The sequence below is a fragment of the Octopus sinensis genome, linkage group LG7 (assembly GCF_006345805.1).
Source record: "Octopus sinensis linkage group LG7, ASM634580v1, whole genome shotgun sequence".
Lineage (NCBI taxonomy): Eukaryota > Metazoa > Mollusca > Cephalopoda > Octopoda > Octopodidae > Octopus > Octopus sinensis.
Window position 1 is genome coordinate 52603906 of NC_043003.1, and position 26112 is coordinate 52630017.

At 38.2% G+C, this 26112-nt stretch overlaps 1 protein-coding gene across 16 annotated transcripts in view; it reads right to left on the reverse strand.

The window, feature by feature from the left end:
• The window catches only part of LOC115214409 (breast cancer type 2 susceptibility protein-like), a 210963-nt gene that overhangs the window by 142114 nt on the left and 42737 nt on the right, over positions 1 to 26112 (reverse strand). For 3 of the 16 annotated variants that reach the window (XM_036504775.1, XM_036504770.1, XM_036504771.1), the window contains exons 8-10: positions 21672 to 25533; positions 8306 to 8386; positions 3093 to 3174 (exon numbers count right to left, since the gene is read on the reverse strand). In XM_036504775.1, coding sequence (XP_036360668.1) covers positions 3093 to 3174; positions 8306 to 8386; positions 21672 to 25533 — 4025 coding nt within the window. The remainder of the gene's footprint in view (positions 1 to 3092; positions 3175 to 8305; positions 8387 to 21671; positions 25534 to 26112) is intronic. The other 13 variants (XM_036504785.1, XM_036504782.1, XM_036504776.1 and 10 more) reach the window with 13 other exon arrangements.

Consider the following 26112-nt stretch of genomic DNA (forward strand, 5'->3'; position numbering starts at 1 on the left):
AATAATCCTTATCTGAATTACTAATTCTGGTAAAAAGGGTAGGGGTCATAAATTTTAATTAATGAAAGTTATCTAGGCATGGTTGTATGGTAAGAAGTTTGCTCTTGTTGGAGTGTTGGGTGGTTTGGTGGTAGTGGTGGTCAACTGAGGTCCATCAATTGTAGCAATCATGTGTGCGAGGGTATATAGCTCAGCTATGTCTGTAGCCATGACAACTGTTGCACTATTTCCTGTGCCACACTTAAAAAATATTGTTGCTCAACCACTGCAGCTTGTACTGCATCTGTATATAACTTCTGTCTGGCATCCTTTTCTGCAGGTTTGAGCTGGGATATAGATTTTTGCAGGTGTGGTTGCTTCTTTCATTGGGTGAGTGATGGATTTTGCTCCAGCGCTGGATGTGCAAAGTGGCAGTTTGTCTCACTCCTTGTATGCCAGCAGACACCTCTTTTGTGGAACTAGCAGATAGACCTTTTACATATACATACATTCATATATATATATATATATATAATATATATATATATATATATATATATATATCTATATATACACACACATATATACATATATATATATATATAAATATGTACACATATATATATACATATACATCTATATATATATATATATATATATATATATATACATACATACATACATGTGGAGGTGCGTGGCTTAGTCGTTAGGGTATTGAACTCATGATCATAAGATTGTGGTTTCGATTCCTGGATTGGGCGATGCGTTATGTTCTTTAGCAAAACACTTCATTTCACGTTGCTCCAGTCCACTCACCTGGCAAAAATGAGTAATCTTGCGATGGACCGGCGTCCCGTCCAGGTGGGCAATTTCTATGCCACTGAAACCGGCCACTATGAGCCTGGCTAGGCTTTAATAGGGCGCATTTATTATTGCAGAGGCACGTGGCTTAGTGGTTCGGGTGTCAGCACCATGATCGTAAGATTGTGGTTTCGATTCCTGGACCGGGCAACACATTGTGTTCCTGAGCAAAACACTTCATTTCATGTTGCTCCAGTCCACTCAGCTGGCAAAAATGAATAATCCTGTGATGGATCAGCATCCTGTCTAGATAGGGAAATTATGTGCCATGGAAACCACCAAACCAGCCATTATGAGTCAATGTGACTTGAGAAGATAGCCTCTACCTTACCTTTTTGCACATGAGTTCTACAGCTGAATGCTCTTCCTAACGCCAACCATTTTATTGTACATGCTGGGTGCTTTTCTTCATGCCACCAGAACTAGTGAGGGGGTGTGGGTTTATGCTAGGAGATGAGTGGGTTAAAGTATGAGAGGTGCAGGGGTGAGAGGAGCAAGTTCTTGCAGTGAAGCTATGAAGAGATAAATGATGGTAACGAGGTATCCAGGAGGCCCCACAAGGTATGAGGTGAACAGAAGTGAGTGGAGACAGAACAGCCAGGAGTGAAAATGGGTGGGTGGAGGTTTGCATGAGTATAAGGGGGAGAGAAAGAGAGGTAGGTAACAACTATATAGACTGGGTAGAGTTGAAGGGTGGATGTACGGAGAAGTGGATAAAAGGAGGATGACAGAAGGATGCAGAAGAGTAAAGAGCAGGGGGTGGGGTGGAAGCAGAGCAGGGGGTGGGGTGGAAGCGGAGCAGGATAGTAATGATGGTACAGTTAATTAACAGGGGAGGATGACAGGAATGATAGGTGGGTTGGGTAGACTGTAGGAATGGAAAAGGAGAGAAGCAGGTGTAAATGTGTGAAGAGAGGTAATATGGTGATTAGTGAGGTGGGTGAAGAGAAAAGTGTTAATGGATAAAGAAGTGTTAAGAAGTGAAATGGTTCCAGGTAACAACAAAAACAAAATGATATCAAGGGAGAGGTGCAGTGAAAAAAGACGACAGATGGAGCAGAGATAACAGGATATGAGAGGAGATTGATTGGACGAAGCTTATCCAAACTGTCATTCAATACTGTGTGGCTGCTGTTAGAGCATGAACAGTTTAAGCATTTGTATGGTACATGATGCCTTTAAATCATGTTCTTTGTCATAGTCATGATGTAGTGTAGTGGTTACTTTTTTTCTTCATATGAATACAGTTTGTATTAGCTGAAAAGAAGGATGTTCAAAATAAGACACTATTCTTTTTGTTCACTTCTCCAAAACAAAACTAATACAGTTGGAAGCTTTTCAAATCCTGTCTTGCTCACACACTGCATTAAATTAATGATGAAAACAAAGATAAATCTTTTGAGAATATGTTCTCAGCCAATCGAAACACTCAGAGAAGCCGGTTGTTAAAATCAAAATAGTTATTAACCATACAAATTATTAACCACACTAAAAAAAAAAAAGTATATCAAATTTCAGGGCTCTGCTGTGTGGTAGGAAGCTTACTTCCCAACCACATGGTTTTAGGTTCAGTCCCTGATATTTTGGGCATCTTCTACTATGACCCTAGGCTGAACAGAGCCTTGTGAATGGATTTAGTAGATGGAAACTGAAAGAAGCTTTAAGGCGGCGAGCTCGCTGAAACGTTAGCATGCCAGGCAAAATGCTTAGCAGTATTTCGTCTGCCATTACGTTCTGAGTTCAAATTCTGCCGAGGTCGACTTTGCCTTTCATCCTTTTGGGGTCGATAAATTAAGTATCAGTTACACACTGGGATCGACATAATTGACTTAATCCCTTTGTCTGTCCTTGTTTGTCACCTCTATGTTTAGCCCCTTGTGGGTAATAAAGAAATAGGAAACTGAAAGAAGCTCATGATATGTGTGTGTATGTATATACATGTGTGTGTGTATGCATGCAGGTGTGTGTGTGTGCGCGCGCATGTGTTTGTGTTTGTCCACCCACCACTGCTTGATAACTGGTATTTGTTTGTTTACATCCCTGTAACTTAGTTGTTTGGCAAAAAGAGACTGGTAGAATAAGGATTAGGCTTAAAAATAAGTACAAAAGTTGATTTGTTCAGTTAAACCCTTCAAGACCCCAGCACAACTACAGTCCAATGACTGATACAAGTAAAATATTTTAAAAAAAAATAAGAGCTACTTAGAAATTTGCCAATGAAATGAAAAATACTCAAATGAAATTATCTTTACCTCGTTGTTCCTTGGAAAATGTTTGGTGAAAGTAAGGACTGGAAATTACAGTCCTTCTTATCTGAACTAAAATCATGGAACTCTAAAATAAACAAGTGTAGAAAATGAATAAAAATAAAACTGAAAATTAGTAACAGATCAAAATGTCTGAAAGAAAAGTAGATAGTTATGGATAAAATCTAAGAGAAAGAGGCTGTTTGTAAAATACTATATACTGTACAAACCAGAATAATTGAATATAAAAACATGAAAAAAAAGTATTTTAATCGTTTGACACCAATTAGCCTGAAGCCAGTCTTGGTTATATGATACAAAGTCTCTGTTTTAAAGGAATCTTAATCAAAACCTTCCATCAGAAATTCATATTAAGGTGGCGAGCTGGCAGAAACATTAGCACACCGGGTGAAATGCTTAGCGTATTTTATCTGTGGTTACATTCTGAGTTCAAATTCCACCGAGGTCAACTTTGCCTTTTTATCCTTTCAGGGGTCGATAAATTAAGTACCAGTTACGCACTGGGGTCCTTGTTTGTCCCCTCTATGTTTAGCCCCTTGTGGGCAATAAAGAAATGAAGGCAGGGAGCTGGCAGTATCATTAGCATGCCGGGCGAAATGCTTAGCAGTATTTCATCTGCCGCTACATTCTGAGTTCAAATTCCGCCGAGGTTGACTTTGCCTTTCATCCTTTCAGGATCGATTAAATAAGTACCAGCTACGCACTGGGGGTCGATATAATCGACTTAATTCGTTTGTCAGTCCTTGTTTGTCCCCTCTTTGTGTAGCCCCTTGTGGGCAGTAAAGAAATAAGAATTTCATATTGATTTATATTTCAAACACCAGTCCAATAACGACAAAGTTATTTTAATAAATTCTTTATTATTTTCAAAATTAAATGAAACAAAGACTGAGTTTTAAGAGAAATATAGTAACGAAAGGATGAAGAAGAACCACATTTTGAAACTTCAGTATATCAAATTATATTATATGTTCCAAATACACATAATATTGCTATAGAATAAAAAACGGAGGATACACCCTAAATTCTTGGTAGCATGTTGTAGGTATCAGCTTACTTCAGTTCTGAATTTTATCAATTTCTATCATGCATTAATCAACTTCATTATACTGAAATTCTATAAATATTTATGATGTCTTTGGAGAATTACATTTAAAATGTTTAGAGTAAGTCAGTGTTAAGAAACATAGCTACTGCATTCTCTGGTTGCTAAGCTTCAGAAAAATTTCAGTCACTGTTGGGCTTAAAGGATAGTTTAATAAGCAAAAGAATGTCCAAATTACTGTTACTTAATTTTTGTAGGCTGGTTCATATTAAGTATCTTAATTCTGTGAACAGTAAGAAACAGTAGCTACTTGAAATTAGAATAGTTTCTCAACAGCTTGAAGATTTTCTCTTAAATCAAGTATTTCTTGTATATATAATCATTACCAAGAATTGGGTTCTCTTTAGGGTTAGTGAAATATCTCTCTCTTTTTACTCTTTTACTTGTTTCAGTCATTTGAGTGCGGCCATGCTGGAGCACCGCCTTTAGTCGAGCAAATCGACTCCAGGACTTATTCTTTGTAAGCCTAGTACTTATTCTATCGGTCTCTTTCGCCAAACCACTAAATTACGGGGATGTAAACACACCAAAATCGGTTGTCAAGTGATGTTGGGGGTGGGGACAAACATAGACACACAAACATATACACATACACATATATACATACATATATATATATATATATATATATACAACGGGCTTCTTTCAGTTTCCATCTACCAAATACACTCATAAGGCTTTGGTCAACCCGAGGCTATAGTAGAAGATACTTGCCCAAGGTGCCCCGCAGTGGGACTGAACCCGGAACCATGTGGTTGGTAAGCAAGCTACTTACCACACAGCCACTCCTGCACCTGTTTACATTTTGTGCAAATGTCTCACTGCCACACATCATTTTGTTTTTGCATAATAGAGTTTGCTTATGTACTCAACATAAAAAAAAAGGAAAAAAAAAAAAAGAAAGAAAAACCCATCATCATTTAGCATCCATTTTTCATGCTTGCATGGGTCAGATGGAACTGGTTGAGATAGATTTTCTACAGTCTGATGCTCTTCCTTTTGTCAAACCTCATGTTTCCAAACAAAGAAATGTTGTCCCATATCTAGACATGTTTTTTTTTTTTTACAGAAGACTGGAAATGAACAACCTTGCTTGTATGATGATGATGATGATGTTCATTTACAACCATCATGTGATGTCTAGACAAAGGTACACACACACACTGTGAGCTGTTTTCAGTTTCAATCAATAAAACTTATTTACAAGGCACTGACTGGCCTAGGGGTCATAGAAGAAAATACTTGCCCAAGGTGCTGTGGGACTGAACCCAGACCCCATGATTGGGAAACACAGCCATCCATATTAGTTCCAATATTTTTAAAATAATTTTTTTTTTCATAATTCTTATTTTTATTAGGAAATAGAGCAGTGCTTATGACCTTTATAGACATTCTTAAAAGGGAAAAGTTATGGTCAATGTTAGCTTAGAACCTCAAAATGCTTGCTTGATCTACAAGGAATAGCAGCCAAATATTTTACAAATCACACTCTGATGTTTCATGTAAGGACAGAACATCAGACAATGTAATCCTACGTGCTGTTAAAAGCTGAGATAAACATAGCTGAAATGAGTTTTATCAATGATCTGTTCAATTAGAATTGATTTGGGGTTAAATAACATAAGAGACAACAATATGAACAAGGAAGGAATAAGATGTTTGGCGTGGGTTTTGAGTTGTATGATAAAGAAGATAAAAGAAAAGTCCAGTGTATCAGGTGGGCTTGTGAGAGATGGTGCACAGACCGATATTTCAGTGAAGCAGAAGCTGTAGTAATAGTACAAGCAGTAAAGAGAGGAAATAGCTTATCTGTGGGATAGAGGATTGTATAATGGAGCTGATTAGTCAAATGAATTTTTCTTCAGATGCCGTCTGCAACGCCTGTGTATGTAGCACCTTCAGTCCCAGATAGATCAGTAGAACTCAACCGTATGTTGCACAAAAGCAATGTAATGAGTAATCAACTGATTATGGCTCAAGTACGTCATGATACTCAAGAGGAAGCTCAGACATCATCAGATGTTGTGAAGGCTAGCCTTTGTAGTTGATTTTTAAGGGTTTTAGCTTTATATAATACATAGTCAACCTGTAAAACTGTTTCCTTGATATGTGTAGCGATGTGTCTTTTCAAAATTTTGCCATAAAGGCATAACACAGAGGGAGTAGCTTGCGGGCTGGACGAAAACATCGATGAGATGAGTGATGAAAAAGGATGATATTGATGGGAGAAGACAAAAGACACCTGGCGATCTTTTGCTTCTCTAAAACATTATTCTGTTTTTTTTTTTAACACAGTAAAAAGAATACAAGGTATTAAACCTCTTACTTTAGTTCCCATAGTTCATTATAAATTGAGGCACTGAGCCTCTTACAAACAATAAACTCAAAACAAAACAAGAAACTGAGGCATTAAACCTCTTACTTTAATGGTGATACACAATACGAGTCACTAAGCCTCTTAATAAATGCGCCTTGCTAATAATGAACAAGGTTATGTCTGGGTTAAGTTCCCTTTGGAAGATGCTTTTCACATCTCAATTCACTCAAGACACTGCATACAGCATGAGAAGCAGTATTTTACTTACTAAGGTGGTGAGCTGGCGGAATATAAATCCAAGGGAAATGACGACTGATGGCATGAAAAAGGAGAGAGTATGAATATGAGTGTTACAGGGGAAACAGAGTGAAAGGATAATAGGGAGGGAAATTATGGATTAGAGGTACTGTTAGTTACACACTGGTAGTGGCAGGGGGCTGAGTAGAAAAGACACAGCATGAGCAGTATGTTAGGATAGCAATAAAGATGTATCATGTCATTGAGAGCGTGATGGCTAGTAACAGAAATGGTTGACAGGAGGAGTGGTAGATGACAGATAAGAGTCACATAGGAAAGAGAATGATAGTTGTATAAAGGGTGATAGAATATAAATAGATCTGAGGTCAGCATTCACTATTGCTCATTACACAGGGTTTGTAATGCAAAGGAGGAAAGAAAAAGTAGAAGAATGGGAGTGACAGTGAGATAAAAGGTAGGGTGATAATGAGTAACAGTACAAGGATTTGTGAAGAGCACAGAGAATGGTAGGTCAGAAGGTAGTAAGTAGAACAAGAGATGAAGACATAGGACTACACTGGACAAGAGACCCAGTAATACAATATATCCCAACCTCTATCAACATATTTTAGCTGTTTTGCCATGCTTGCACTTGAGAACAAGTCTTTTCCAGCACAGTGTGTCACAATCATGGTTCTCTGTCATCTTTTTAAGGTTCAGCTTCTTGAGATCATGCATAACTACTTTGTTCCATGTCTCCTCCCACAGGTTCCATTCATTTCAAGTATTCAACAGACATCCTCCATATGCATCACATGAGCATATCAGCAGTCTTCTCTCTTGCACACAACATCTCATACTTCTTATATCCAGGTTTACTCTCAGCTCACTTGTGCTTCATAATTCCTGCATACTAACATCTTTACAATATGTGGACCATGTTTGCTCCAGTTTTCTTCCAGCCGTACAGGTCTGTATTTAAAACCTAACATCCTGTTGCTATCATCATTGCACTTTGGACACAAGCATCATACCAGCAACCCTTCATTGCCAACTTTCATTGTGTTGACAGCATTTCTGTACTGGCTTATATGACCCTCATAAGCCATTTGTCTATCCCTAACTTCCTTAGTGATTACTAAAAGCATCTTATATATTTGATGATATAAGATGATCTTTTCTTCAAAAAATGTCTCAAAAAAATCACCCGGGGTACTAAATACGAAGTTGCTTTAAATATTACATGCTTTAATGCACTAAAAAAATTTTTTTCTTGAATATGCACTTTTGACATTGAAGTGCAACAAATATATCCATGCATCTTTAATGCCATCAAATAAGGTAATTAGTCCATAATTACTGAAAAACATTGCCACATTTTTTAATAAAGAATACTAAATGGCTGAACAAAGTATTTTCGGAGGTATTAATTTATCTGGCTGTCATTATATTCTTTTAATCTATGAATCTTACAGAAGCAATCTTGATTTTAAACACAATTGTAAACATTCACAACAATTAAAAAATGTATTTATTTACGGATAGGATCTGTAACCACAGGAAGAATTCTCTGCCGGTCTTCAGTTTCATGTGAAACAGAGGGTTTCCAGATAGCAGAATCTGAAAATGTTTGCATTACATTACTAACTTGTATAATTTGATAAATAAAACCAACAAAAATCACATAAATTTAAATAATTGTTCAAAACATAGATCATCATCATCATCATCGTCGTTTAACGTCCGTTCTCCATGCTAGCATGGGTTGGACGGTTCGACCGGGGTTCTGGGAAGCCAGAAGGCTGCACCAGGCTCCAGTCTAATTTGGCAATGTTTCTACAGCTGGATGCCCTTCCTAACGCCAACCACTCCGTGAGTGTAGTGGGTGCTTTTTACGTGCCACCTGCACAGGTGCCAGGCGGGGCTGGCAACGGCCACGGTCAGATTGGTGTATTTTATGTGCCACCGGCACGGAAGCCAGTCGAGGCGGTGCTGGCATCGGCCACGAGTCGGATAGTGCTTTTTACGTACCACCAGACCAGGGATCCTGGCTGGTTCAATTCGATTTCGATTTCGCTTGCCCCAACATGTCTTCACAAGCAAAGGGGGTTGGCAAGGGTGCCTGTCGTACGGTCGCATTGGAGTATTTTACGTGCCACAGCCACGAGTCGGATAGTGCTTTTTACGTACCACCAGACCAGGGATCCTGGCTGGTTCAATTCGATTTCGATTTCGAATTGAACCAGCCAGGATCCCTGGTCTGGTGGTACGTAAAAAGCACTATCCGACTCGTGGCTGTGGCACGTAAAATACTCCAATGCGACCGTACGACAGGCACCCTTGCCAACCCCCTTTGCTTGTGTACAATAATATATATAAAATGCATTAAAATTGGCCTCATGACAGCTATTTTTAATAAAATCTCTGTGACTAATTGTTATCAGTATGATAATAAATTTTCAGCATATAAACTGCAATATTTGAGATAAGCCTGCTTCAGTGTACTTGTAGATAAGAGTATTTAAGCATGATTTTTTTCTTTTATTTCTTAATCAGAAGGCAATGTCAGGTCATGATATTCTGCTAAGTTTCTGTGATAACAGGGAAAAAAGAAACATTGACTCATGGGTTATCCTCAGACTAGTCATCCTATACAAATATTTGCAACAAACTGGAATTCCTCAAACAAGGAACCTGAGAACAAAGTAATGGTGTTAAACTGGGTAACAGATTAAGTGGGCTAGCATACATCCATGGATAAAACAGTTGATGATAATTGGACTGAAAAGTAGGGCAAATGAAAAGAATTGTGTGTGTGTGTGTATATGTGTGTGTTTGTGCATATATATAATATATATATACTCTCTCTTTTACTCTTTTACTTGTTTCAGTCATTTGACTACAGCCATGCTGGAGCACCACCTTTAGTCGAGCAGATCGACCCCAAGACTTATTCTTTGTAAGCCTAGTACTTATTCTATTGGTCTCTTTTGCCGAACCACTAAGTTACGGAGACGTAAACATAGACACACAAACATATACACACGCACACATACATACATACGACAGGGCTTCTTTCAGTTTCTGTCTACCAAATCCACTCACAAGGCTTTGGTCAGCCTGAGGCTATAGTAGAAAACACTTGCCCAAGGTGCTCTGCAGTGGGAATGAACCTGGAACCATGTAGTTGGTAAGCAAGCTAACTTACCACACAGCTACTCCTGCACCTAAAATTACAGAATCTTTTTTACTCTAGGAACAAAGACCGACAGGACGAAAGGAAATATCGACCTCGGCGGAATTTGAACTTAGAACATAAAGACATGAAATATTACTAAGCATTTCGCCCGGCCACATATAATATAGGACCAGATATGATTGTGTGGTACAAAGTTCATTTCCCAACCACACGGTTTTGGATTCAGTTCCACTGTGTGACACTTTGGGCAAGTCTCTTCAACTATACCCAAATGATCAAAGGTTTGAGAGGATTTGGTGAATGTAAACTATTACGGGGGCGAGCTGGCAGAATATTTAGCACCCTGATTCAAATGCTCAGCAGTAGTTTGTCCATCATTACTAAGTCCAAAATCTGCCAAGGTTGACTTTGTGTTTCATCCCTTCAGAGTCAATAAATTAAGTACCAGTGAAACACTGGGGTCAATGTAATTGACTAGTTCCCTCCCTCAAAATTTCAGTCCTTGTGCCTGTAGTAGAAAGGATTATCATCATTTATTATTACCTCCACCTTACAGAAGGTGGAGGTAGTGTTTTCAGTCGTGTTTGTTTGTCCATGGACAAGATATTTCAAGAATTGCTGGATGGATTTGGATGAAACTGTCAGGGATGTTTAGCCTAGTGACTGGCACAAACTGATTAGATTTTGGGATCGATCTAGTACTGGACAAGGATTCTGGATTATTTTTCCATTTTTTTTACTTAATTTTTGAGAGCGGTCGGGTTCATTTTTAGTATTCTCGTTTGGGAGAGCAGTTGAGTTTATTTCAGATATTCTCATTTTAAAAATCATCTCTGGCTAAATGTTTGAGAAGAGGGTGGTATTGCCTTGGTGGAGGTTTGCACTCTCTGAGTGGTCTTGTTGTTGTTGTTATTGTTGTTGTTGTTATTGTTGTTATTGTTATTATTATTAATATTATTATTATTATTATTATTATTATTAAGCAGTGAGCTGGCAGAATCGTTAGCATGCTGGGCAAAATGCGTAGCAGTATTTCACCTGTCTCTATATTCTGAGTTCAAATTCTGCCGAGGTCGACTTTGCCTTTCATCCTTTTGGGGGTCGATAAAATAAGTACGAGTTGAGCACCGAGGTCAATGTAATTGACTAACCCCCACCCCCAGATTTCAGACCTAGTGCCTATAGTAGAAAGGATTATTATTACTATTATTATTGATACGGAAACTGTAGCTGTGATACCAGTGCCGGTGGCATGTAAATGAACCATCCGAACGTGGCCATTGCTAGCGCTGCCCCAACTGGCCTCCGTGCCGGTAGCATGTAAAAAGCACCATCCAATTGTGGCCGTTGCCAGCCTCGTCTGGCACCTGTGCAGGTGGCACGTAAAAAGCACCCACTACACTCACGGAGTGGTTGGCGTTAGGAAGGGCATCCGGCTGTAGAAACACTGCCAGATCAGACTGGGCCTGGCGCAGCCTTCTGGCTTCCCAGACCCCAGTTGAACCATCCAACCCATGCTAGCATGGAAAGCGGACGTTAAACGATGATGATGATGATGATTATTATTATTTATAACAGTCTGATTTGGATCCATGCATGATGCTGAATCAAACTGTTTTAATAGAAATACATGTAACTCCCACTAAATGTATTGAAGCCTTTTACTTTCATTTGTCTATTCCCTCATGTATATGTATGTGTGTAAGAGAGAGAGAAAGAAAGAGAGTTAGCAAATGTGCATATGTTTGTGTCTCCTTATGCTGACATCACATGACAGTTTTAAGCAAATGTTGTCACTTACACTGTCATGCAAGTGGTGATCTTCATTTCCAATCTTCCAGGAAAACATATATGGTCATGGAAGAATCCCATGACTTCAGGAAACATTTTTTCACGCTGAGAGTTGCTGAAGCGTGGAACAAACTGCCGGCATCAGTTGTTAGTTGTCGGAGCACTGCATCCTTCAAAACTTCCATGCTTTCTGAGATTCGCCAACACTACACCTGATTTTCTACCCTCCATACACACACAAGCATCATACATTGTTCGCTTTCCAGACATTTTTACATTACTACATGTACTTTATATGCACTTTCTGACAAGTTGTGGTGCACCTGAGCACTGTATACAAAAATTTCATTATTACATTATTATTTTTAATATTAGCTGACTTGGAAATAGGTGGCTGTTAGCAACAAGAAGGGCCATAGAAAATGTGCTTCAACAAATTCTGTCTGATCCATGAAAGCATGAGAAAGTGGATGTTGAAAATAATGATATCTCTTTACTCTTTTACTTGTTTCAGTCATTTGAGTGCGGCCATACTGGAGCACTGCCTTTTAGTCGAGCAAATCGACCCCAGGACTTATTCTTTGTAAGCCTAGTACTTATTCTATCAGTCACTTTTGCCAAACCGCTAAGTAACTGGGATGTAAACATACTAGCATTGGTTGTCAAGCGTTGTTGGGGGGGGGGGACAAACACAAACACATACATACATATATATATATACATATATATATATATATATATATATATATATACAATAGGCTTTTTTCCGTTTCCGTCTACCAAATCCACTCAAAAAGTTTTGGTCGGCCCGAGGCTATAGTAGAAGACACTTTCACAAGGTGCCATGCAGTGGGACTGAACCCGGAACCGTGTGGCTGGTAAGCAAGCTACTTACCACACGGCCACTCCTGCTATATATATATATATATATATATATTATATATATATAGAGAGAGAGAGAGAGAGAGAGATTGGTTTAAGATACATGGCATATTTTGTAAACATACCTGTTTAAGTAACATAACAGCTTGAAACTATTAGTTGATCTTTCAGTTGCAGATTTAATTTGACATATCATCATCATTGTTTAACATCCGTTTTCCATGGTGACATGGGTTGGACGGTTTGACTGAGGTCTGGTAAAGCCAGTGGCTGCACCTATCTGATCTGGTGCATGTTTCTACAGCTTGATGCCTTCCTAATGCCAACCACTCTGAGAGTGTAGTGGGTGCTTTTTATGTGCCCCCAGTATGGGAGCCAATCAGGCAGCCCTAGCATTAATCACATCCTTTTTATGTGCCACTGGCATGGGATATAATAAGAGGGCATTGGCATTGACCACGTTTGGATGGTGCATTTTACATACCACTGGCATGGGAGCCAGTCAGGTGATCTTGGCATCGACCGCGTTCGAATGGTGCTTTTTATGTGCCACCAGCATGGACACCAATCAGGTGGCATTGGCCATAGCTACGATTTTGGTTTTACCTGACTCAACAGGTCTGCTCAAGCACATCATATTGCCCAGTGCATCAAGGGTACTTTTAAAATGGGCTGGACATGCAACACTGGAATAGGCCATGGCTGCGATCTCACTTTAGTTGCTAGGTCTTCTCAATCACAGCATATCTCCAAAGGTCTCGGTCTCCTGTCATTGCTTCCATGAGGCCCAACATTCGAACGTCATGCTTCTCCACCTCATCCCATGTCTTCCTGGGTCTACCTCTACCATGAGTTGCATCCAATTTAAGTGACTGGTACTTCTTTATGTAGTTTTCTATATCCATTTGTTTCACATGACCAAACCAGTGCAGTCTTCTCTCTTGCACACTGCATGTAGTTCTTCTTATGTGTAACTGTTCTCTCAATACACTAGTGCTATGTTGCACACATGTGTGTGCGTGTGTGTATGTGTAAACTTGCTGGGTCTTCTAGAGCTTACAGCCTTTGCAGTTTCTCTTTGACTAGTGAGACTGAAGCCATTGATGTTCCTTGCATGAAAGCTAAAATCAAGGAGGAAATTCCAGAGGATTGCCAATCTGTGAAGCAAGGAACAATCATAGTCGTTACTACAGGGCCTGGAGATTTGGACACATCAAAACTGATGAGAGAAAATGAGACAAGTAGAAGAAAGATGCCTGAATAGTGTTGGAATGAGCCCAACTGGATCCAAAGAGCAGAGGCCTTTCTGGCAAACTAGAAAATGCAGAGAGAAAAGAACAGTACATCTGTAGGTCAGAGGCTAGGTGAGCGTCTGTAAGCGACTTTATGCCAATCAATATAGGTTGCCATTTTTGGACACAGTCTAGAATGGCTATGTGTGCAGCAACATCACCCTTAATGAGTGGACGTCATCTGAGCCTTGTAAATATCACTAACTGTACAGGGGTGAGCTATCTTCTGGCTCTGTCTCCATTATTTAGAGATATTAGAAGGGAATGCAATAGGGTTAGTTGGCAGGACCAAAACGGTTGCATTTCTTAAGAATGGTAATACATCTTTATATATAAAAGTGAAGTTGTGTGTCTGTCTCCTACGATTTAGATTCCTAACTACTCCCACATTTTGCAGTGCAGTGTAACCAAAACCGGGTATCTTATAGTCGTGATTCATATCGAGCCCTTCTGGGTATTAGCGCACGTCTACGATGAGTCTATGATTTAAAAAAAAATTTACCATCATTTTTTTCCCATTTTTAATGCCTTTTTTTTTGCTATCATATAAGGGAAGTAACTCTCTAAAAATGCTTATATAGTTATTTCCCTCACAAACCCGAGCAACGCCGGGCGATACTGCTAGTAAAATATAAACAAAAATTTATCATTAAAGATGAGATCTAATAGTCTGTAAAACTAAAATCATGTTTTTGTTGTATCACATGAAGGTAATTTTTCCAATAATAAACAAATGCACTGGTTCTATTTATTGGTCAATTCATAACATTTGTTCAGTTAACTGATCGATTGTTTGATTAATCATTCAGTCAATCAATCAATCAATCAGCTGAGTTTGCCAAAATCCTTTTGTTGCCATTCATGATGTTATCAATGACATACTCTCTCTACAGCCGCTTGAAGACCAGTGCTGGCAGGATTACGTCCCTGTAACTTAGCAGTTCAACAAAAGAGACAGACAGAATAAGTACCAGGCTTAAAAGAAAAGTGCTAAGGTTGCTTCATTCGAATGAAAATTCTTCAAGGCAGTGCACCAGCATGGCCTCAGTATAATTACCAAACCAAGTAAAAGATAAAAAGATTTTGGATGCAAAGGCCTCTACTTCTGCATTATAATGTTTCAAACGAACAACAACACTCTTATTATCTTGCTGTTTTTAATTTTAGTTTAATGTTTTACCAAATAATGAAATCAGGAGAACCTATCAGTTTACTTTATAATAACAAAAATCCACATTAGACTAAACTATGCTGTTTGCTGTTGTATAGTCAGGACATAAACATGTGTGAAGGAGTAAATCTTCTCTACTTCAATGTTTGGGTGTATGGAAGAAACAAACAACATGCAACACCCACTCTCTCTCTTTCTTTTTATCTCTGCCTGTCTTCCTATGAAGAGTAAGCATCTTTCTTCTTACTTTTTCTTTTCATAGTCTTTCACTATGATTAACTCTTTAGTATTCAAATTACTGTTAAAAGTATTGCGTATTTATTTACATTGTTTTGAATTAATCATGCATTATCAGAGATTTGAAATTTTGATATGATTGTTTATTTTCAAGGAAACATCATCATCATCATCATCATTTAACATCCGCTTTCCATGCTAGCATGGTTTGGATGAATTGAGTGAGGACTGGCGAACTAGATGGCTGCACCAGGCTCCAATCTGATCTAGCTGAGTTTCTACAGCTGGATGCCCTTCCTAATGCCAACCTCTCCGAGTGTAGTGGGTGATTTTACATGCCACTGGCACAAGAGCCAGTCAGGCAGTGCTGACAACAGCCACACTCAAGTGGTGTTTTTTACGTGCCACTTGCACAGGAGCCAGTCCAGCGGCACTGGCAACGACTTCGCTCGAATATTGTCTTTCATGTGCCACTGGCACAAGTGTCAGTAAGGCAATGCTGGTAACGGTCACGTTTGAATGGTGCTTTTTACGTGCCACCGGTACAGATGCCAGTCAGCTGCGCTGGCAGTGATTATGCTTGGATTGTGCTCTTAGCGCTCCACTGGCACTGGTGCCAGCCATCAAATTTGCGAATTTGATTTGATCTTGATTTCACTTGCCTCAACAGGTCTTTGCAAGCAGAGTTTAGTGTCTACTGAAGGAAAGGTACGCATAAGTGGGCTGGTTACACCCTTGGCATAGGCCTAGGGTTATACATTATAGGATATGTATGGGAGGCTGGATCTGATTAGCTTGAACATTTGGAAGAATATTTGGGCTGGATATCGCCGGTTTAAAAGCTGAAGGGTTAAAACTTTATAGCCTTTTATAATAATAATAATAATAATAATGAAATTATTGTATACAGTGCTCAGGTGCACCACAACTTGTCAGAAAGTGCATATAAAGTACATGCAGTAATGTGGAAATGTCTGGAAAGCGAACAATGTATGAGTCAGATACATGCCTGTGTGTGTATGGAGGGGAGAAAATCAAGTGTAGTGTTGGCGAATCTCAGGAAGCATGGAAGTTTTGAAGGATGCAGTGCTCCGACAACTAACAACTGATGCCGGCAGTTTGTTCCATGCTTCAGCAACTCTCAGCGTGAAAAAATGTTTCCTGAAGTCATGGGAGCTGTGCTGTTTTCTTACTTTGTAAATATGTCCACGGGTGTTAGATGGGTGGAGTTTGAAAAGGTGCTCAGAGTTATTGTTTGTACGATGGTTGATAATTTTATGGGTGTCTGCCAAGTCAGCTGCCAGACGTCGGAGTTTCAATGTGTCCATGCCCAGGGAAGTAAGGATATGTTCAGGATATGACAAATGCCTGATGGAGGGTATTCTTTTGATTGCACGTCGCTGAACAGCTTCCAGACGATTGATATCCTGGGCAAGATAGGGGTTCCAGACCGGTGATGCAAATTCCAGGTGAGGTCTTACCATAGCTATATAAAGCCGCAGATAGATAGCCGGAGAGCGGCTCACAAAGGATTTGGTGAGTGATGCCAAGACACCCTCAGCCTTCTTGACAATTTTAGCAATGTGTTTTGTCCAATGCAAATCACTGTCGACAATAACACCCAGGTCACGTTCACATGAAGACTTTTTGAGACTAGTGTTGTGGAGGGAGTAGGTGGACGCTGGGTTTCTCCTCCCAAAATGCATGGTGGTACATTTGTCCACAGCCAGCTTGAGTTGCCAGTCCATGATCCACTGCTGCATTGTGTCCAGGTCTGCTTGCAATAGAGATCTATAGTGTACAGGATTTGACCTCTTTATTTCGAGGTACAGCTAGATGTCATCTGCATATTTCAGCACTGTGGCATTCTTTAAGTTGGCATCTATGTCATTAACATATGCAACAAATAAAAGGGGGCCAAGAACAGATCCCTGTGGTACACCAGATGTCATCTCATAGGGCGAAGAGTGCTGTCCTAGAACTGTGACAACCTCTTTTCGGCTGAAAATAAAGGACTTTAACCAGTTATAGAGTTCGTCTCTTACACCCAACGCAGAAAGCTTCACCATAAGTCTTTTGTGTGGCACAGAGTTAAAAGCCTTAGCAAAGTCCAGGTAAACAACATCCACCCAGGATCCGCGATCAGTGATTTGGGTAACGTCCTCAAGAAACTCGATGAGTTGATTACAGCAGCTGGAGTTAGGAATAAATCCGAATTGTGACGGCTGGATGAGGCTGTGAGACTTCCAGAAGTTCCAGAGGGTTTCTCTGATACAGGATTCCATCAGTTTGGCGATGCAGCTGGTAAGACTGACGGGGCGATAGTTGACAGGCGATGTGCGGTCGCCTTTTTTGAACAGAGGGATGACATTGGCAGTTTTCCACTGTTCTGGAGTAACACCATTGTCAAGACAGAATTGGAAGAATAGAGAAAGTTGGCTTAGAAGAAAGTACCCACCGCGTTTGAGAAGTAGGTATGTAACACCATCGAGACCAGGAGAGGCATAATTGCATTTATTCTTTAGGTGGCGTTGCAGCATTGCTGGTGTAAATTGCATAGTAGATATAGAGTCCGATGTCAGTGGTGATGAAGATGGAACATTTTGGTCTTCGACAGTAAAGATGCCAGCATAGCATCCAGCAATGATTTCTGCACATTCTTCGGGATTGCCAGTAATCTGTCCTGTGTGGGGATTGCGAAGGGGACCAACTGGAGAGTGGGGTCTCTGCTTTGAGTGCACGTACTTCCAGAACACTTTGCTGTCAGGGTTAGCTGCAATGCGTTGTTCAAATTCAAGCACTGCCTTTTTTGTCACCTGCTTGAGGTGGTTGGCTGACCTATTGTGCTTTTTCCTGTTGCTCTCTGATTTGTGCAATTTGTATTCCCGTTCAGCATTACGGCGTTCTTTCCTGGCAAGTCGGACTGCTGCAGTCTCCCAAATTGCACTATTGGGTGGTTTTTTGTGCTTGCGTGGTACTGATGCTGCACATGCTGCCCATATTGAATTCAGAATGTTCTGGAGTATAGTGTCCACATCTCCAGAGGCATAAAATTCGTGCCAGTTTGGGCGTTGCAGCTCAGTACAATAAGAGCTCCAGTTTGCTTTATTCCAGTCAAAGCGGGCAGTCTGAAGATGGTTGTGTTTTTTGTTACAACCAATCAGAGACAAGGCGGCCATGATCATGGAATGATCAGAGTCACCTAAAGGTTCTTCGATAGTGACACTAATGATTGTTTCAGGAGAAGCGGTAAGTAGCAGATCCAAAGTGTTGTTACCCCTTGTGGGGGAGGTAACAACTTGGGACCAATTTGAATTCAGCACCAGTTCAAGGAAATCGTCTGCACCTTGCGGCCAACGGAAGGCCTCCCAGTCAATCTCAGGGAAGTTGAAGTCCCCCGCAATATACACATATGTGGCTGTTTTCATGGCAGCAGCTCTGAGGATATCAAAAAGCTGTGCGTCTTGGCGATAATTTGGAGGACGGTAAACGACTCCGAGCAGAAGTGTTGACATGGTCATGTGTATATTGCAGAAAAATACCTCCTGCTGAGATTGGATCAAATCATCACAGGGGATTGCCGATAGACTTGATCGAACATAAATCATCACACCCCCTCCACGGCGATTAATGCGGATTAATGCGACGATTAATTTTATTTCTTTATTTTGACAACATAAGTATTCCATTCTATATTAAATAGTCTGGAAATTTATTTCGTTCAAAGGTTTCAATGTAAAAATATTTTTATGCTCTACCAAATTATCTCAAACTGAAACTATTAGGTTGGTGCATAATTATTGAGGCTTTTTTCAATAAGTTTTATTCAACAAAAACAATAACAATATTTAACAAAAACATCTTTACATGATTATTCTGGAGCACATTCACCATCTACTTCAATTTCTACTTGGTGTTTTGTTTAAATTTTTTTGTTGAATAAAATTTTTTGAAAAAAAGCCACAATAATTATGCATCATTCTAATATAATGTAGTCTCTAGGGCAAAGGGGAACAACTTTTGATAAACCCAAAATTAAGTTTTAAAAAAGTGAAAGCACTTTATTGTTCACTGAGAATTTAATAACACAACTGTAAACTTAAAATCATCACTATCATTTAGTGTCTGTTTTCCATGCCGGCATGGGTTAGACGATTTGATTGGAACAACGTAATTGAACATTTTAAAAAGGATAAAGTTAGCACTCAGACCAAGACAAACTTATCATTTTATGTATCGCTGGCACAGGTGCCTTTTACGTGCCAATAGCACTGGCCACAACCATGATTTCACTAAGCTTGACATGTCTTCTCAAGCACAACAAATTGCCAACAGTCTTGGTCACTTGTCATCACTTCCACGAGACTCAACGTCCGTCAATGTTGAGTCTCACAGTACTTTAAAGGTTGTAATTATTTTATCAGCTCCTTTTGCTGAACTGCTAAGTTACAGGGTCTTAAACCAATACTGGTTATCTCATGATGGGAGGACTAACACAATCACACACACACACACATGATGAACTTCCATAGTTTTTGTCAAAAAAATTCACTCACAAAGCATTGGTTGACTTGGGGCTGTAACAGAAGACATTGTCCAAGGTGTCACACAGAAGGATTGAACCTGAGACCATGTGATAGGAAAGTCAGCATCTTAACCATGTAGCCACACTTGCATGAATAACAATATTTGCATAATACTTTAAAGAAAACACATTACAGATGTCACATAGTCTTCCTAGCTTAAAACCGACTGTTGGAAATGGACAACACATAAAAGCTAAATCTTCTATCAAAATAATCATGTGAATATTGGAACTTCCCATTGTGGTTGCATAATAAGAAGTTTGCTTTCTAACCACATGGTCCCATGTTCAGTCCCACTGCACAGCAGCTGGGGCAAATGTCACATATTATAGCCCCCAGGCTGACCACAGACTTGCAAGTGGACTTGGTAAACCAGTGGCTCTTGACTACATTTTTTAATCTATGGACCCATTCAATTACTATTTTATCCTGGTGGAATAAGATTAATTTTATAGATACTTCTTCCAAAATTCTAAAATATTGCTTTTCACACAATGACTTGGATATGTTGAACTATGTAAAACATAAGAGAAAGAAACTGAGCTGATTCTTGCAATAAAGCAAGGGTTCCCAACCTTATTTTGCTTGTGGACCCCATGAGAGCTATCTTATCATCTGTGGATCCCATATATGCACATGCAAATTTTTGAAATAAAATATTTGTTTGTAGGTTAGTAAAAACTAACAATGAAACAATTTCGTTATAAAAATAACATAAATTCAAATAAAATCTTGAAAATTTCAATAAATACAGGTTCCTCTCCTAGTAAGCAAAATTTATGTATGGACCAACAAATTACAGTTTTTTACTCGTGGACACCTTTAAAGCTTCTGTGGATCCCAGTTGGGAACCCCTGATCTAAAGCAACATTTTTTTCATGCATACTTAATATACTACTTTGGATTCCCAATTTACCAATTTGTTTGCTTGGAACCCCAAAAAACATGGACTGCAAAGTTGATCCCCACCCCACCCAAAATCTTATATGGACCTCAAAGGGTCATGTGGACCCCAGTTGAGAACCACTGTGGTAACTGGAAACTGAAATAACCTGTTGTGTCTGTCTGTCTACATACATATAAATGCGTGTGTGTGTGTGTGTGTCTTTGTATCCCCCCACCAACGCCACTTGATAACTGGCATTGGTTTGTTTACATCTCACAACTTAGCAACTTGATAATAAGATACTGAGAGAATAGGTGCCAAGCTTTGAAAAAAAATAAGCACTGGGTTGATTTGTTCAACAAAACCCTTCAAGACAGTGCTGAGCATGGTTGCAGTCTAATGATTGAAACAAGTAAAAGATAAATAGGTGTAGGAGTGGCTGTGTGGTTAGTAGCTTGCTTACAAACCACATGGTTCTGGGTTCAGTCTCACTGCGTGGCACCCTGGGCAAGTGTCTTCTACTATATCCTTGGGCCAACCAAAGCCTTGTGAGTGGATTTGGTAGATGGAAACTGAAAGAAGCCCGTTGTACATATATATATATATATGTGTGTGTGTGTGTATGTTTGTTCCCTTCAACATCGCTTGACAACTGATGCTGGTGTGTTTACGTCCCCGTAACTTAACGGTTCGGCAAAAGAGACTGATAGAATAAGTACTAGGCTTACAGGGGTTGATTTGCTCGACTAAAGGCGGTGCCCCAGCATGGCTACAGTCACATGACTGATACAAGTAAAAGAGATATAATTTTAAGGTAAATGTAAAAAAAAAATATAAATTGAAATGAAGATATACACTTACTCGTTTTACTGTTTAACTTTAAAAGCTTTTGGTCTTCCTGTTGCAAATTTTCAAATATACTTGGATATGGTGGGTCAATCTCATTTTTTTCATAAGCATCGGTAAAATTTCTCTCGATTTCAGACTGGTTTGGTTTTACTGATGATATATGACTATGTAACATTTCATGCTTTAATACTTTACTTGCAGAATTCTCTTCATCATTGCTCTTAGAGAGAATCTGTTTTGCACATTTGATAGAATTCTCTGAAACGCTAACATTTTTACCTAAAGCTGTTTGAAATGCCACAAAATGCCCAGTTTTATTATTCTCTTCATTACAGTTCTCAGAGAAAATCTGTTTAGCACATTTGACAGACTTCTCTGAAACGGTTACATTTTTACCTAAAGCTGTCTGAAATGCTACAAAACACCCAGCTGTATTGTCGTGACAAGTGGAGATAGATTTCTCAATTTCTTTTTGTTTAGAGATATGATCTTTTTCAGGAACAGCTTGCCTTGTGTTATTTTTAATAAAATAAAATTCCTTTTCCATCTTTTCAACTGCAGATGTCATCGCTAGTTCATCTGAGATATCATCATTCATTTGGTTCTCAACAGGAATATCATCAACATGCTGCATTTGTTTATTGGTATTATGAAGTTTTATCTCATGTATAGGGAATGCTGATCTTAAAGGTTGGTTTTCATATATTTCCATTGATTGTGCTAATATATCATCAGAAATTTCAGAATTTTTTGATATTATGCTCTCACAATTCTCTTCTTTTTCATTATGAATGGATACTGATTTTGAATTCTCAGAGGAGCACTTAGATCTTTTGCAAACTGAGGTAGAGTTTTCATCAGATATTTCTGAAAAGTTTCTTTTTTTACTATCAGATGTTTCAGGTGGATCAAAAGTAGTATCTTCAGAAAAACTTTTCTGAAGCTCATCTAATAATTGGTCACATTGTTCTGAAATTTCTTCATTTGAAGAAATTACTGATTTCTCTTTCACTAAATCTGACAAAGTGTTACTGACAGATGCCATTGTATCTGTTCTAACTTCAGACGAGTTTAAATCAGTAAACAAAAGATCATTTACCACATTTTTCTCAAGAGATTGTTTTATTTCAATCACGGACTTTTCATTTAATATATTTTCTGTTTTCAAATTAGAATGAGAATTGACAAGTAATTGTGGCCTGTCCTTATTACAAAGCTTTCTATCAGATGCTGAGGTAGAAGATACTGTCATGTTTGAAGATGAAAATTCATGAGCCTGAAGGCCTGTTGTACCTGGTCCAACAAATTCATTTTCACCTGCCAATAATGCTTGGGTTTTTGTGTCTTTTTCATCACCAATTATCTTAAAACCATCAGATGGGGAATTTTGAATATTTTCTTCTAACTGTTCATTTGTTATTGTGGTAGACACTCTTAAATGACCATCACCGTCAATTTTACCATCATCTATAGCTTCAGCTACAGTTACATAATCTTTAATTTCTATAAGATTATCACCCAACTGTCTTTCATTACTGATATTTTGTTCCTTTGTTTTATTACCTAGATGTTTCTCTGTTAAATTAATCAATGGAATAGTGCTTTTCAATTCATATTTACCACTAGCTGCCTTTTCAATCATGTTCTCTGAACATGTACTTTGGTTTTTAAGAAGAGAATTAGTACTAGGTTTCTTTTCTTCACACAATACATGGCAGTCTTTATCATTGAGCTCAACATTCTTAATAGTATTGTTACTGAATTTATTTTGAAGTAATGCAGGTTTATTAATTATTCTTGGAGATTTAAATGGACAAAATCTTTTTGGCAATTGTTTGTCAGAACAAGATTTTATTGAAAGTTTTCTTTTAAGACTTCTACTTTCTTCAAATTTCTTTTTCTTCATATTCTGCATATCCCTAACCAATTCAATAGATTCTAAGTCACTGTTTTTTGTAGAATTTAATGCTTCAGAAAATAAATCAGATTTTAGATACTGTGCATTGTCAGTGATGTAGCGTTCAACCTTCTTGAAGTTTTGCTCATTTATTTGAACTGTTTGCATTTTGGCTGTAGAAAATCCCTGAAATTCCTCAACAGTTTCATCACTCACATCCACTAAATCCTGTGCTTTTTGTAAGCTCTTTTCATTTATTTGAATCTTCTGCCCTCTAGCTGTAGAAAAACCATGGAATTTCTCAACAGTTTCATCATTCTCATTCAATAAATTTTGTGCTTTTTTTATGCTTTTTTCGTTTATTTGAATCTTCTGCCCTTTAGCTGTAGAAAATCCTTGGAGTTTCTCAACAGTTTCATCATTATCATACACTAAATGCTGTGCCTTCTCTAAGCTTTTGTGGTTTAACTGAATCTTTTGCCCTTTAGCTGTAGAAAATCCTTGGAATTCCCCATCAGTTCCATCATTCTCATTCACTAGATTTTGTACTTTTTGTAAGCTCTTTTGGTTTATTCGAATCTTCTGCCCTCTAGCTGTAGAAAAACCTTGGAGTTTCTCAACAGTTTCCTCACTGTTAATTAGTACATTCTGTGCCTTTTCTAAGCTCTTTTGGTTTACTTCAATCTTCTTCCCTTTAGCTGTAGAAAAACCTTGGAGTTTCTCAACAGTTTCCTCACTGTTAATTAGTACATTCTGTTCCTTTTCTAAGCTCTTTTGGTTTACTTCAATCTTCTTCCCTTTAGCTGTAGAAAAACCTTGGAATTTCTCAACAGTTTCATCATTCTCAATCAATAAATTGTGTGCCTTTTGTAAGCTTTTTTGGTTTATCTGAATCTTCTGCCCTTTAGCTGTAGAAAACCCTTGAAATTCCTCAATGGTTTCATCACAGTCATTCATTAAACTTTGTGCCTTTTGTAAACTTTGTGGGTTTATCGAAATTTTTTGTCCTTTAGCTGTAGAAAAACCTTGGAATTTCTCAACAGTTTCATCATTATCATTCAATAAATTTTGTGCGTTTTGTAAACTTTTTTCATCAATTTGAATCTTCTGCCCTCTTGCTATAGAAAAACCTTGGAATTTCTCAACAGTTTCATCACTATCATTCAATAAATTTTGTGCTTTTTGTAAGGTTTTTTCATCAATTTGAATCTTCTGCCCTCCTGCTGTAGAAAATCCTTGGAGTTTTTCAACAGTTTCATCATTACCATACACTAAATTCTGTGCCTTCTCTAAGCTTTTTTGGTTTAACTGAATCTTTTGCCCATTCCCTGTAGAAAACCCTTTCTCTTTCACTAAATTTTGTGCCTTTTGTAAGCTTTCTTCATTAATTTGAATCTTCTGCCCCTTGATATCTTGATCATTTTGTTCTACTTTTTCTAAGATCACTTCTCTCTGACCTGGTTGCTTATTGCTGTCAACTTGTATAATGTCTTTTGACAATTTAGTATTCAATTTATCATTATAACAGTGATAAGAAATTTCAGGTATATGCTGAAATGGAATGGTAGTATCATTGAAACTCTCTGAGAAATCTTCTGATGATTGCCAATAGACGATTTGACTGGCTGTAAAGTGATCTTCAACAGAACCACTGAATTTATGAAAATCTTTTAACTGTTTAGAGTGGGAGGGACGAACATTAGTTGTTTCTGAAACATTTTCACATTGGTTTCCTTCACTAGATTTCTTTGTGGCAATACCTGAAGAAAACCCAGCTTGCTTCTGGAGTAAGGAAGATTTATTTTTAGAAGATTGCAATGAATTATACCGAGGTAATATGGGGACAGTCTTTTGGATTTTATCAGCTGTTGTTTGCTGCATTGGTTTCTGTTTATCACAAGTTACCGAAGCTATTTGTTGCTTGTTTTTAACATTATCAGAAGCAGGGAGATTGTCATCTAAATAAATTGGGATATTCTAAAATAAAAGTGTAAAAATGGGAAATAGAGTTTTAATTAGAGCATCCAATATGAATTAAATTACAACAAATCATATAAATTTCGTTTTTGGATTTGGTTTGCAAGATTCTTTATATGAGTTTGTGTGTTGAAGCATATTCTGTTGTTTCTGGGGAGAGTCATTCTCTTTTGGTGCCTTTTATTTAACACATTCACCGGTAAAATTTCCACTTATTTCTTATTTTTATTTTCTAAAATTTTTGTTGCATCTTGCAACCTTTTCAATAGTCTTGACTATTTTTCAAGAGTTAAGACTATTGAAAAGGTTGCAAGACACAATGAAAATTTTTGAAAATAAAAATAATAAATAAGTGGAAATTTTACCGGTGAGTGTGTTAAATAATAAGGCATTAAAAGAGAATGACTCTCCCCAGACACAACAAATCATATAAATCTTTCAAGAAAATAGCTGAATGAAAGATGTTTGAATATGGAATATGTTTGGCAAGACATTATTCTAATTCATTAAAAATATCAATAATCAGCATTAAACAAATAAAACCAATTTGGTTAGAACTCCTATTTATCATCTTAGTTA